General features: G+C 41.2%; 1 protein-coding gene across 1 annotated transcript in view; it reads left to right on the top strand.

The window, feature by feature from the left end:
* LOC112549790 overlaps positions 1-14380 on the top strand; it is a 21705-nt gene that overhangs the window by 995 nt on the left and 6330 nt on the right. Inside the window, exons 2-4 of the mRNA XM_025200445.1 lie at positions 5394-5449; positions 6300-6436; positions 14331-14380. The exon at positions 14331-14380 is cut by the window's right edge and continues 109 nt beyond it. Of these exons, the coding sequence (XP_025056230.1) occupies positions 5394-5449; positions 6300-6436; positions 14331-14380 (243 nt within the window). The remainder of the gene's footprint in view (positions 1-5393; positions 5450-6299; positions 6437-14330) is intronic.

The raw sequence follows: 14380 nt of genomic DNA on the forward strand, positions 1-14380 counted from the left end.
CCTGCCGCGCTCCTTGCCCGCCGCACTGCTCAGCGCCGCCCGCGCCCTTTTATCCCGCTGCGCCCGGGGCTTCCCCCGAGCCTCAGACCGAAACTAGAAGCTGCCGGGAACGGGACGCGGGACGCGGCCGGGAAGGGAAGGGAAGGGAAGGGAGGGCCGGGCACGCAGGGAGGGAGAGAGGGAGGCAGGCAGGCGGCGCGGAGCTGCGACCCCGCGGGAAGGCAGCACTCCCGGCCCTTTGAAATCGAGGGAGTGAGAGGCTTTTCCGCTTCTTCCTCCCCTGCCTCCACGCCCCTTCTGTCCTCGCAGGTTGCCCCACATGCCCTGAAAGCCCCGGCGAAGCTGGGAGAGACGCGCGGGACCCTCCTCGGGCCCCTGGCGCGGTTGCGATGCAGTTTGACAAGCTGCCCCGCGCGAGGCGTCACACCAGGAGCGAGGGACCGCCATGTGCTGAGGCAGAGCATGGGCCCTGTCACCCGGGGGATGCCGACAGGGAGAGGGGGCTGTGCAGGACCAGGGTTTTTTAGCCCGCTGTTCTTCTCTCAGTGGCAGCCTCTGACATTTAGGGTCTAGGACGTCCTGGTTCAAAGGCTGCACGTGCCCCTGACTCCTGTGCTGGGCAGCTACTGAGGCCCCGTTTCTCCAAGAATTTGTCCAACCCCTTTTTGAGTCTGTCCGGACTGTCAGCTTCCACCACATCTGGTGACAAGGACTTCCACCCTCATTCGTTGGGGCATCAAAACCCTTTGCCCCACAGGAAAGCTCCTCTGACTTTCTCCCAACCTGCCACTTGCTCCAGTGGTAGAGGTCACCCACAGAAAGCCTGGACTCTCACAAGGAAGCCAGGGAATAGTTAAGAACCAGCCAGCACAGCCTTAACTCTGCCCCCTGCCGTTGGCAAGGGCCTGATGTTGAACTTAAGACAGATTTCCCAGAGCAGTGGTTCCCCGCCTCTTTTTTTTTTTTAGACTCGAGGAGCCCCTCGGAAAATGCCAGCTCTTAGTTTTTACTGCTTTTTTTGATTACAGAAAAATACTAGAAGTTAGTTTGCTGCAAGGACTCAGAAAGTGCATATAGGTCAGAAACTTCGTAACACCTCTGATTCCTAATACCTCTGAGTTTACACTTAACAGGTCTAAAATTGAGTGGCATCCTGTGGCACCCTTGAAAGGATCTCAAGGCACCCCTGGGTGCTGGCACAACACCTAATTTGAGAATCACAGTTTAAAGTCTGTGTGCACATAAATATGCAGATGAGTGCCTTGAAGGGTGCTGGCTTATGAAAAGTGTGGGTGCTTTTGAAAGTCCCACAAGACAGCTGCTGAGCCCCATGTGAGTTATCTGCACACACACAGTCTACTGCATTCCCTCCCCTGGATGGTGGACGGAGCAGCTGGAGGATCTTACTTGGCAAAGCCGTGATTGTGACTTGAGGATTTCTGAGGGGGCTGCTTTCCCCTTCTGGTTAGTCTGAGGCCCTTCCCCCTTCTGCTCCCAGCATGTGTGTAATTAAAGGGAAAAAGTCCTTATGTAGTTTGAGAGATTGTGTACCTTGTTTCAGGACTGCATGGGGCAGGTTGTGTCACTAGGAGACCATGGGGATTATCTTGCCCTCGGGATTTTGTCAGCATTGAGGTGGGTTAAGAGTGGTCTCTAGATTAAATGGTGGGTGAAAGCATGGCATTGGGATCGGGAGGGTGAGTGAATGAATGATCATAAAGGGTGAAGCTGCTGTAAAATTTAGCATGAATAAGGTTGTTCCTGCTAGTAACAAACAGGAAAGTACTCTTTGCTATCTGATGCCCCCTGCTCCTATGTGACTATCACAAACAGCAATTTAAATTATTATTATTAAATTATTAAATTAAATTATTCAGCCTGAGATGTGTTCAGAGCCAGACCATGTGCCACTTTTGTGGCTCTCCCCAGCATAGGGACCATAACCATACCTCACCTCACTCATCCTATCCCCTCCCAGATGGTCCCCTTCACTCACACTAGCCCAGCCTCTAACCAACTTGCAGTGGCCTGCATCTCAACATTATAGGTCCTCATTTTCAGAGGTTTAAATCTGTGTTACCCTCAGAGCCTGTGTCCTTGTCCTCACAAACTGATCATGTAGGGGAAAGGAAGTTGGGCTGAAATCCTCCTTGAGTTGTCAGATCCCTCCAATGTTTGATGCACAAACAAAGCAAGAAGGATTCCAGTACCTCCAAGAAGTAGTGACTCACCACAGATCATAGCATGTGTGGGTGGGGAAAATTTGGTTTTGGTGTGTAGCCTGCATGTATTGTAATTCCTTTAGAGTGAGTGAGTCCTGCACACAGTTGCTTATCCAGATATCTTAACCCTTTTCTGAGTAGCATTTTCATATTGCTTCCCCTAAGAGATAGTTGGGTACCATGTGCTAGCTGGAGGAAGTGTTGTATGATTCAGACTATTTCCCTAGATTCTAAGATACATACAAAAAAGTTTGCAGAACCTTAGATAACTTAAAAAATGCTAGGTTTCTTTCACGGGGCTGTATTATCTTGCTCAAATAACCCAACGCTTGGATCACTATGTTCAAATGACCCCAAATTTGGATCACTAACTTTTCTTTTCCACACCTCCATCAGTCACACAGTTTCATAGATTTCATAGACATTAGGGCTGGAACGGACCTCAGAAGATCATCAAGTCCAGCCCCCTGCCCCAAGGGCAGGAAGTTAGCTAGGGTCAAAGGTTCCCAGCAAGATAAATTTGAAAAAAATTGCATAAACTTCTGGATTTCAGAAAAGTTGATCTTTAAACAGAAAGGGGTTCCTAATTCCATTATTTTAAAATGATTTGTGTTGTCAGTAACAGGGGTGTAAGTTGTAGCCATGTTGGTCTAAGGACATATGTAGACAAGGTTCTTTGGGTAAATCTGATATCTTTTATTAGACCAACTTAAAGATCAACTTGAAGGGTTTTTGAACCCGAAAGCTTGCTTAAAAACTTTTCCAACTATTTAAGTAAGTCTAAGAAAAGATATCAGATTCACCCAAAGAACCTTGTCTGTTGTCAGTAACAACATTTTTCTTCTTAGAAACATCAGGAAAATTAAAATTTCCCTCATTTTGGTGGAGAATTTGTTGGGGGTTTCACACTGCAAGCAATGAACCCTCTCAGTTAACTGATAAGGAGCAGATTGACTCCATGGAAGGTTTCCTTTTTTCAAAATGTTAATTACCCAATAGAGTAGAGGTGCACCAATATATCGGTCGCATATCAGATTGGCACTGATAAAAGGAAAATTAACATTATCGGCAATCCGCTTTTTTTGGCCAGTGTAGCTGATAATGTCACTGATAATGTCACTGTGCGCAACCGCAGCATGCATGCAGCGAGGAATGCACCACCACACCCCCTGGACAAGCCGCCCATGGCTCTGTCCCACTTCTAGTCCCAGGATCCTATTCACCGCCATGGCTGGGCAGCCCCTGCACTACCTCTGCCCCAACCCCCCACACCTCTTCCCCGCTCAGACTTACCAACAGGACTCTGCTTTCCAAACTGCTGGACTTCATTCCTGTAAATCAGCTATCGGATCAGTATCGATCGATATGGTTGGTTAATAATTGGCTATTGGTATTGGGCAAGAAAATCTTTATTGGTGCATCCCTACAGTAAAGGTAACTAAGTTTTTAAAGCTAAGTACAGCAGTCATCTCAATTACGTATCACTGTTATTTCATGTGATGGCATAGTCTATCAGGCTCATTAGGGCCTACTGTTCTAAATAAAATAATAAATTACAGAAAAGCAAAAGAACACAAAACCAAGGATTTTTTTTTGTCACAGTTCTTAAAATCTCCACTTGTAATGTGCTGCTAGATAAACTAGGTGCTGGAAGCTACGGCTGCAGTGTTGTTGCATTGTGGTGTCTGTAAGGGAAGTGATTAATTTCTGTTTGACATCACTTAGTTTGAAATCACTCTTAGTATTTATTGCATTGATTACAGATTGAGAACATTTGTTGTTTTCCCTGTGAAATATAATGCAAAACATCTGTAGATAAGATATCCCATTTAAGTGGTTCTGTTCCTTAAAACCTCCATTATTTTGAACTAATAACTATTATAGTTTCTTGTCAGTAATGGAGCCAACATGTATAACAGAACTTGAAAGAGTTCCCTTGTACTACAGTTCTTGCATTTTTCTATAAATGTCAGTTCTGAGTCTTCGTTCCAAATCTAGGCATCAATTTTAGAAATTAATGAGTCTCTGTATATGCAGTGGCAGATCTCTCTCTCTTCAGAACTCAAGTGGGGGCTGATTGAAGAATATTTCAGCTTTATCCCCCAACTTGTACAGCCTTAGAATTATTATGAATTTCAGAAGACTCCAAGGCAATTTAAACCAGACTTTGTGAAGTATTTAGGTGTGTTTAAATGCAGATTAGTGCTTGGTAGGATTCTCATGAAGTCACAGAAAAGTAGAGCTAGGAAGCACTTCTGCAGGTCATCTAGTCACAAAGTGTCTAGGCACATAAATATTTTTGGAAGTTCTGCGAGACAGCTATTTGTCTTCTTTAGAGGCTTAAGTAGCCTTGAAAATCTCACCATTTGAAGTTGCTGCTTTCCCTAAGTGGAGTCCCACTGATCTCTCTTGAGAACTAACCTGTGCGCCCCAAGTAATTTGAAAGACTTTCACTGTGAAATCATAACTCCCATTCTGAAAATAAAATTACTTTTAAGTATGAGTCTCAGTTTGGACATATGAAACTTAGATTTCCAAATACAAATATTTGGCCAATAATAATGACTGTGGTTACAAGTACAAATGCAGGTGTAAACACTTGTGCTTGACACTGATACTGATCTACCTATTTGTGAATTCAAATTGGTTTCCACCTCCTCATATATTTATCTTACACTGGCCTGCATTTCACCCAATAAAAATGCCAGAGTGGATTTAATGATGGATTTATCTAAACCTGTAATTACTTTAATTACTCTCTTTCTGTGCAAGTGAAATGATATTATATGACATACTGTGATTCTATAAATGAACATTATACGCATTCTTGATACCTGAATGGGTCAGGAAATGCATAATGAGATGTGAAGCCTTTTACCTTTATTGTTTAATGTTTACCATTTTTGTTTAAAACCAGCCTTTACTTAGTTGCTATGGATTGTTTCCATATCATGACTTTTTGATACCTGAGGATATAACTGGTTAGATAGCACTGTGCCAGATGCCTTAGGTCTAGATAAAGGTATATAAATCAGTGATACATAAAAAAGAAACCCAAAAAACCCAAAACCTCCCAGTAGAGTATTAAAGTCGACATGGAATTTGTTCAAATAAAGATTGTTGAATTTGTCCCTTAGAAAATTGAAAAGAGTTTTCCAATTAAATTTCTAGGAAAGGTACATACATCACCATCAACCTTGTCACATTTAGCATTATCAGCAGAGAGGGTATAAACATTAAAGTTGAATTTCCATCTTATTTCTAGGGGTGCTTTTTCTCTAGGGAGAGATTTGGATAGATAGAGGGAGGGGAGGGGAGTTGTTTCCTAAATAAATCAGACTAGTATGCTTCAGGAGCATTTTGGGGGGCCTTACCACGCCATAGCGGCCAAGGGTGGGCAAAATGCGGCCAGAGGGCTGCATGCAGCCCACTAGGCCATTTTGTCTGACCCGCGGAACCCCTAAACAATTTAGAAAATTAATATTTATCTGCCCCTGGCTGCCTGTCATGTGGCCCTTGATGGCTTGCCAAAACTTAGTAAGTGGCCCTCTGCCCAAAATAACTGCCTGCCACTGCCATAGCCAGACAAGGAAGAATCACACCTGCACAGGGCAGCAGTGTAGCAGTGGGCAGCACCCAACTTGGTGGTTGGAAGGGAGGTGGGTACATGCACAGGTGTAAATAGCAGCTGGGATAGCATCCAAGTGACATGCACCCTGGTAGCCCATGTGGTACACAGCCCCTGCTGATGTGACCTCTGGGGGCTTAGAAGTTGGACCTGCTATAGATCAGGATTCTTAAGAATACACTAAAGGGTACATTGTCTTCTCAATATGTGCTATTTAGATTAGCATTGATGAAATTTAGGTGCATACCCTTGGAAAAATATACTCTGAAACCACATTTGTTTACTTTGTGCCATATCCAAAGTAAATGTTTAATGTGTATGCTATTTGATAGAGTTTTACAGTTAAGTTCCACTTAAGTTACTTTAACAGACTACAGTATGTAAGATCTACTCGATTACACTTTCTGTGGTGTTTTAATATGTATTTAATTTATGTTGTTGTAATCTAGCTTTTTTTAGGTCTACCTTTCGTTTTCTGCTACTATTGCTAGTGCTGTTGCTAGCAAATGCATCTTGTAAATTGGAAAGTACAGCTGAAATACGTGCGAATTATGAAAATATCCTAATCGACGACATTAACATTCTGGTAGGTAGTAGGTTTGGGGTTATATATATATACATATATAAAAAAAGTACAATTTTTGCTTTTATAAATAACTTACAGGTTAAGACATGTGAAATTGCACTTAAAAACACATATTTAAAATGGCCATGCAAGTTTATTTAATGGGTACAATGGCCCAGCCTCTAATTTGTACCCACACTTGTATGTACTTATTTGCAAGTGCAAATAATATCATTCAACAGGCAGGTAGACATATACATTATTGTAGTGTAGATTGTATAACACCTTACACTGGAGAGCTCTTATGCAAGACCTGAGTCAAAGTCATCTAAAATACAGTTTGAGATGTTCTTATAATTCCAAAAGTAGGGATTACAAAATCTAAAATTTACTACTTATTTGAATTTTTCTTGGAAGTTTTGCACCCTCTGCTGAATGCAGGTGAAAGCAGACATAAAAACTGGGATCAGTGTTAAAAATATACTAGGTGTGTCTACGCGAGACGCTGACAGTGACTACGCAGTAACCTGATACTACTGTGCAGTAGCATTGCATGGCAAAAGGTGTTCACCAGCGTTACTATTTATTTAGTACTTGTATAAACAAGTACTAAATAAATGTGCAGTAAGCACTGTGCAGTAGCATCTCATGTAGATGCGGCCACTGATTTCTACCTCTTATTCCCATCAATAATGCATTTTGAAAATAGTCACCTAGTTAAAACTATTTCCTTACTACATGGCAAACTAGATTCAGTTAGCAAGATTTTAGGTTAGGTATTTCTTTATTTTTAATTTGAGGATTGCTAGTCACTGAAACATCTAGCAAGCGATACAAATCTCCCACAATCCATATCTGTTGAGGGGTTTTAATGCATTGTTTCATTAACAGGCATGAACACAAAATCATTTAAAATAATAATTCAGATAATTTCAATAATATTTCATCATGATTATATTAAATTATAGAACTATCTTTTTAACATTATCTTAATAAAGTCACATTTCCTGACAAGTATAACAGATCTTGTCTGTTACTATAAACAATTTCCATATAATCTCACCTACTAATATATTTTATTTAACCAGTAAAGAATCACAAGGACTTGGGACTTCTAAAAAGCAACAGTTTAGAATTCACATTTGATAGTTGCTGCATACCTTGTCTAAACATAAATACTTATGTCTTCCATGTTGTGACTATAGATGATAGATTATTACAGCCTTGCAGAAGATATCAGTAAAATCACAGCATTACAGGGTTGGAATGGATCTCACCAGTCATCTGATCCAACCTCCTGCATGAATGCAGGCATGCTAATCCTAAATCATCCCTGACCAGTATTTATTCAGCCTCATCTTGAAAACCTTCAATGAAATAGATTTCAAAACTTTCCTGGGATGTCAACTCTACTGCCTGATTGTTCTAATAGTAAGGAAGTTTTCCCTGATATCTTATCTAAATCTACTTGGCTGCAATTTAAAAGCCATTGCTTCACACATCCTGGCCTTTTGCGGCAAGAGAGAACAGTTTTATCGGACCAAGCTTAAAATCTATTCTGCTCTATATCATGAATTGTCATGGATTGTGTTTTACTGGTCCAACAAGACTAGGGCTGTGTGAAGCTTTGGTCGCTGATTCAATTTGGTGGAGATTTGGCCCGATTTGGCGGTCAAATCTCCAAGTGTGAATCGAATCAGGAGACCCTTTAATCTCTCTGAAATCCAAATCAGTTCAGAGAGATTTGGAAAGATTCGATGATTTGGACACAGACACAGCTTTAAATGTTTTTTCTGCATACCTCAAGGTAGCTCATGAATGCTGAGATGCTGGGGTGGATGGAGCGTCCCACGGGAGCATGGGGGGCACCCTCTACCCCTGGGCTTAGCACCTAGTGCCTCTTAGGTTTGGGGGGGTGCGGTGGGGAGTCCCCCACATACTTGGTGGCAGACCCAGAAGGGGCCAGAAGTACTTCCGGTCTACTTTCAGGTTCGCCGCCAAGCATGTAAGGCCCTCCCCCCCGCATTCCTGTGGGATGCTCCCTCCACGTTACCATTGCAGCATTCACGAGCCATGCCTGGTACCTTGAGGTATGTAAAAAAACATTTAAAGCTGTGTCTATGGCCAAATCGCTGATTCACCAAATCAGCATCGAATTTTCAGATTCGGATTCAGCTGAATCGAATCAGGACAGTGATCTATTTCACACACTGCTAAACAAGACCATTTTCTTAGCTCAGTATAATTTTGGAGCTTGGCTTATCAGAGATGTTTGTCTTAAAACTGATCTTTTTAGAACAGTGTATCACTAAAATGGAATTTTTTGTTCTGCCATACAAAATGGAAATCAAGGCAATTTCAGGTAAACATATTCTTTTTTTTTAAATATAAAAATGAAGTGGTGTTCAGCACCTTTTTCAAAAATGAAAACACTAGTAAGATGGTAACATGTCTGTTTTCTCTTCACACTTATGCCCTTGCCCTATCCTGCAAAGATTTATACATGCGTTTCTCACTTTTCCTGGGAAATCTCAAGTCCTGATACAGGAACAAAATAAGATGATTATTTATTCTCCAGAGCCATTCATTTTTGGCTCATCTGAAAAAGGTTCCAATTAGTTACTACAGATTGCTGTCATTACCCTGAACAAGAAAATATTGGGAAAATAAACATGGCCATACTAGAACAAACAAGTAGTCCTTTCACTTGTATCAGCATCTTGTATCTGACTGTGGCTTCAGAGGAAAATACAGCAACCTTGTAGTGGACAATTATAAAATAATCAGTCAATGGGTTAGAGGATGATGTGAACATAAAAGTTTATACAACTTAAAATGTTTTCATAGCCAGCGTAAATTGATATTATCACCTCAAAGTTCTAATTTTTTTTTTCTTTTTTGGAAATCTATGTAACTTTTGCCTCATTGTTAGATACTGAAGTGTAGTGAATACCACAGGTTACATATGTTCTATACAAAAAAAAAAAATGTGATCAATTCCAAATTTGTTGTCTTCGATTTCATTGGAGGTTCCCTCTCTCTTAAGAGCAAGGGGACAGGAAACTTTCTCTATGCAGTTTATTCTCTGACAACTGCATGATGTACAGTCCTGACTATTGGGTGGTCCTTTATTATGCATGGAAGACAAGAATTGATCTGCAAGTTGACAAGAAGGTAAATCCCCAGGCTGCATGAAAGACACTCTTGGATTACTGTGGAAAGTTATCTTCTTTCCTAATGTATTTTGACTCACTCTGAGCTCGAAAATACTTTTGCTCACAACTTATGCCTCCATTTAATTTCATCGCTGTTTTTTGGCAGAATTGTTTCCTGGAGAAAGGTAGTTAATTCACAACTTTTTGTCTTTAGGCAGGCATTCACCATAGTACATAGGAAGAGAAAATGCCATTCACAAAACACACACATTCTTTTAAAAAAAATACATAGATCCATTTTCTAAATTGTGGTACAGTGGCTGAATTTAATATGACTATTTTTGTTAACAGCTTAATTGCTTCATTTTTATGCACTCTCCATTTATGCCAGCTAGCCACAGCCAGCTGTTCCTGTCCAATGCAGTGTCCACTGAAATGGACACTGCAAAGACTTTCATTGCCCTTAGTGTGTCCCAACATATTTTGTTCCACCTTTTCCACTTTATACTTCAGTTCTGCTAGGGAATCAGATATTACTTGGAATTAATACATTTAGGCCAGTGGTTCTCAACCTTTTTAGATGCACAGAACCCCTTGGAAAATGCCAGATCTTAGTTTTCACTCATTTTTTAACTACAGAAAAATAGTAGAGCAATTCTTCTGTTTCAGTGAACTCAAAAAGACCACAACAGGGCAGCATGTTTTTAACACTGTAAATTCCTAATTGAAATCTCTGGGTTTATGTTGTGAACCACATTTGCAAACTTAACAGAGATAATATTGCATGGTGCCTCACATAACCCTCGACACCCTTGATAACCCTTCCTGGTTGAGAATCACTGGTGTGGGCCAAATATTATTTCATATCCTATAACTTTTTCTGAGATGTCTGCATCCACCCTCATTAATTATTTACCAGTAGCCCAACAGACTCTATTTCCCTGCTTACATAGTACTTAAAAATATTTTTTTTATCATTAGCTATGTGCCCCTCACATTCATAAAGCAAGATGTAGTGAAGTGGTACTCTTAACAGGATAAATTTGCCTGCAAAGAGCTCCCCATTAGTGCAGTTATACTGAATGTAGTGCTAGAAAGAGCCAAATTAGTATCTTTACACTGCTCTAGGTTGTTTCTTCTGTGTTCCGTTTCTTTTGTTGCTTTCACTTGGGCAGGATTTTTATAAAAGCTTCATGTTTGGATTGAATGACTTGTCATATCTGCAGTGTGATCTTGTTTTCTTGCTTCTTTTTCTCTTCAGAGTAAAATCACAGATGGGTGTATGTTATGGTTTAGTTTTAAATCTTCCTTGCAGAATCCAGAATTATTTTTTTTATTTTCTCAATTTTGGCTTTAGAGTCCTTTAATAGATTTTTCCTGTTGTATCACAGTGCTACTTTCATTTTCCAAAAAATGTAAAAGTGTATTATACTGTGGTCATTTAGCAGTTTAGCAATAGCTTCTTTTGAACCAATCCCAACATGATTTTCTTTGGATTATATCCAGAGTAGATTCTGCAGTTATTCCAAGAAGTGATGTAAGATGCTGAAAAACTGCTTCTGTAAATTTGTGCCAATATAAGAAAGTTTGGGATAGCTAGATTGTTTTTTTCCTCAATTTAAGAAAAAAATCTTAATTTTCAGAGTTTTTCAATGCTCCTTGGCACACTGCTTAAGCTCCTATTTGTCTTGTGTCTTCCCTGCAGCATTAGCTCAGGCTATAACTTGAGGGTTGCCCCTTATCTGGCTTCTTTTCACACACAAAAATCTCTACTTTGCATCAAGTGATCCTTTAAATTTGAGGTCATTGCAGTGGTCTTGACACAAAGGCAGGCAGTTACCCTAGGCCAGCATTTGCTCAGGGCCACCATTACCTCATCCCGTGGCAGGACACTGGCCCCCCAAAGGACACACCCTTGAATGGGGAAGGGAGAGTCACCTCAAGATTTGGCTCCGTGCTTACAAAAAAATCTATCTGCGCCCTAGCTAGCTGGTTGCTCTGGCATAGACTAAAGCTCAAGTGCTGTTAATACTAAAGCAAGTGATTGAGTAGGGCTATAGCAAATGAAATTTCCACACATTTTGTTAGTTATTTAACGACTATAAATGCATTTTCAGGTATCAAAGGAAATAATTCACCTGACTGGCACAGAATTTTAAATGAGCTCTGTATAATCACAAAACATTCTTTGGAGACAAGTTGCCAAGAAAGGTCATTCACAATATGCAACGCATTTCCTTAAACTTAACTACACAGGCTTAACTATCAGCCAGCTTAATCTACAATAACCATTTAAAAACACTGCTCTAAAATATCCCTGTGTCACATTTATTTAGTTTACAATCTGTGTAGTTAAAAACTTAGTGTAAAGATTGATTGATTGATTGATTGATAGATCTTCCTAAACAACTCCAACATTAAATATAGGTTGTACCACTCTATGTCTACAAAATGCATTTGGTGTTGTCTGACATTTGTACATTCAAGTTAATTAAGGGGGGTATCCAACTTAGGTACTCAATGCAGATTTTGGTTGCTGTGTATCCAAAAGTGACTTTTAAGGGTTCTTTGAAAAATTGGTATCTAATGCTGCTTGCACTCCGAGCTTTAAGTTCCATTAACTTCACTGGACTTGAGGTCAGTTCATCACATCCCAGCTCATCTATGTTATGTAGTATCTAAGTATCTAAAAGAGAAGTAGCGTTGGAATGAGGGTTTCACCATGATGATCCAGGAAACATGAGAGGGGCAAGGTTTGGTTTTGGGTTTTTTTGGATGGTATCTTTTATTGGATGACTTGTAGAGTTGGGAGAAATCTTAGACAAACTTTTGGACAAAAGATACCTTTTCCTCAGGTCTTTATTGCAGCCACATATGCCTCTCCCTGCTCTTCAGCATTAACCAAAACACAATCATTGATATGTTTCCTAAAAAAGATGTGCCAAAGAATCTCTGTACCATTAGGTCAAAAGTTGAAACTGATTTTCTTTTTCTATGTAGTGTAGCAATCCTCTGACAAATAGAACTGAAGTCACTGACCTTTTTAAGCTGAAGTAAAAAAAAATTCTCTATGTTCTTTTTTCTCCTAAACCCCAACAAAATATACATTTCCTCAGGTGATTTATTTCCAAAGAGACAATCAGTCCCTCCTAGGGAAGAGACTATCTTCACTGCAATGTTACTTCTATCTAGGTTCTAGATAGTTTGAGAGTAGTCACATTTGACTATACTGAAAACCAACATTCAACACTATTAAACTTGAGAGACCTGAGGAAAGGTTTTTTGGACCTGAAATCTTGCCAAGAGTCTATCCTAACCATACAGCTGGTCCAATAAAAGATATTATCCACAAAATTTTTTGTCTCCTGAATGTAAGAGATGTTGTGTGTGCACAGGAGTTAAATTAGGGGCAGCTCTCCAGTTTTAGGGTGAAGAAAAGCCCCAATTACCTTCACCTCCCTCTGCTGGATACTCTCAACTCTCTAGAGTTGCCATCAATTTGATCTACTCCTCTTCCCATCTCCTGCCTACACAGATCTAGGTTCCCCCATCCACATCCTTTTCCTGTGCTACAGTTCTGATCCTTGGCCCCATTTTCTCTACCTCACACACCCAGCCCCACATTTCCTCATGCCACTATTCCTAACTTCACATACTTCCTTTCCTTCCCTGCTCCCTCTTCCCAGTCTCTTACCCACTCCATCTTTAAAGAGATCCCAGTCATCCAGGACCTCTTAATTCCTCACTTCCATCAAGTCCTCACTATCTTAGAGAACTGAATCTCTTTGTCTGAAACAGCCCCTCAGTTGCCCTCTCCTCTTCTCTCATACTCCCTGCCCTAGATCAGATTGTACTGGGAGCATTAGGTTTCTCCACTCCTACCCTGCTGCTTTTCTCCTATTTCCCCACACTTCCTATTTGGAACAGCGGTGCCTGCCGCCCCTTTGTATTATCTGTTTATAGTCCATCCAACTCCTCCCCAATGTTTTCTCCTCTCTCCGTCTTTCACACACTCTCAGTGACTTCAACTTCCACACTGACTGCATTTTTACTCACTCTAGCATTTCTGGTCTTCAGTCTGGTTCAACTCCCAGTCCCCACAAGGGACATTCAACTTAGTCTTCACCAAGCACTGCTACCTATTTGACCTCTGTTAACAAAGTCTGTGGACACTTGTTACATTTGTAGCACTACATGTACCTACATGGCATACCATACAACTGTAGTGGGTGTCTAGCACCACAAAAAAGTTTCAGTTTAAAACAGCATTTCTTTATAGAGCTATGTTTTGTAGTGCCACATGTAATGTGTGAATCATTAAACATCAGGCTACAGAGGGTCTGTCTTGGTCACCCAGTAACTCATAGTGCTTGACTCACTCTCCCTCTCCTCCAAGGGGGAGGGAGAGTGGCTGGTTCCTTGATAGCTGGCTAGGAGCAGAATGGCAGCTCTGCTGGGGGCCCCTAATGCTGGAACAACTAAGGGCTGCCTCAGGGCAGCAACAGTGCAAACACCTGCTGCTGCCATCATTACAGGGGGCTCTCTTTGACAGCTGCTGCTTCAGGATCAGAACGGGGACCTTGGTGTGGAGCAGCATCAGTCAGAAAACCTGCCCTCCCCTCTGCTGGGAGTCAGTGGAGGCTGTTAAACACAGCTCCCAGCCACTCATGACAGAGGGAAAAGAGGACATCATCTTTGACATCGGCTGCTTTCCAGCAGCTGCCAGCTACTCACTGACAGCTTGTCCTCTTTCATGGCAGGGAAGAGGGCAGGTTATCAGTGATCCGGCTCATTCCCTACTCTCTCCCAG

Source organism: Alligator sinensis, unplaced genomic scaffold (assembly GCF_000455745.1).
Source record: "Alligator sinensis unplaced genomic scaffold, ASM45574v1 scaffold71_1, whole genome shotgun sequence".
Classification (NCBI taxonomy): domain Eukaryota; kingdom Metazoa; phylum Chordata; order Crocodylia; family Alligatoridae; genus Alligator; species Alligator sinensis.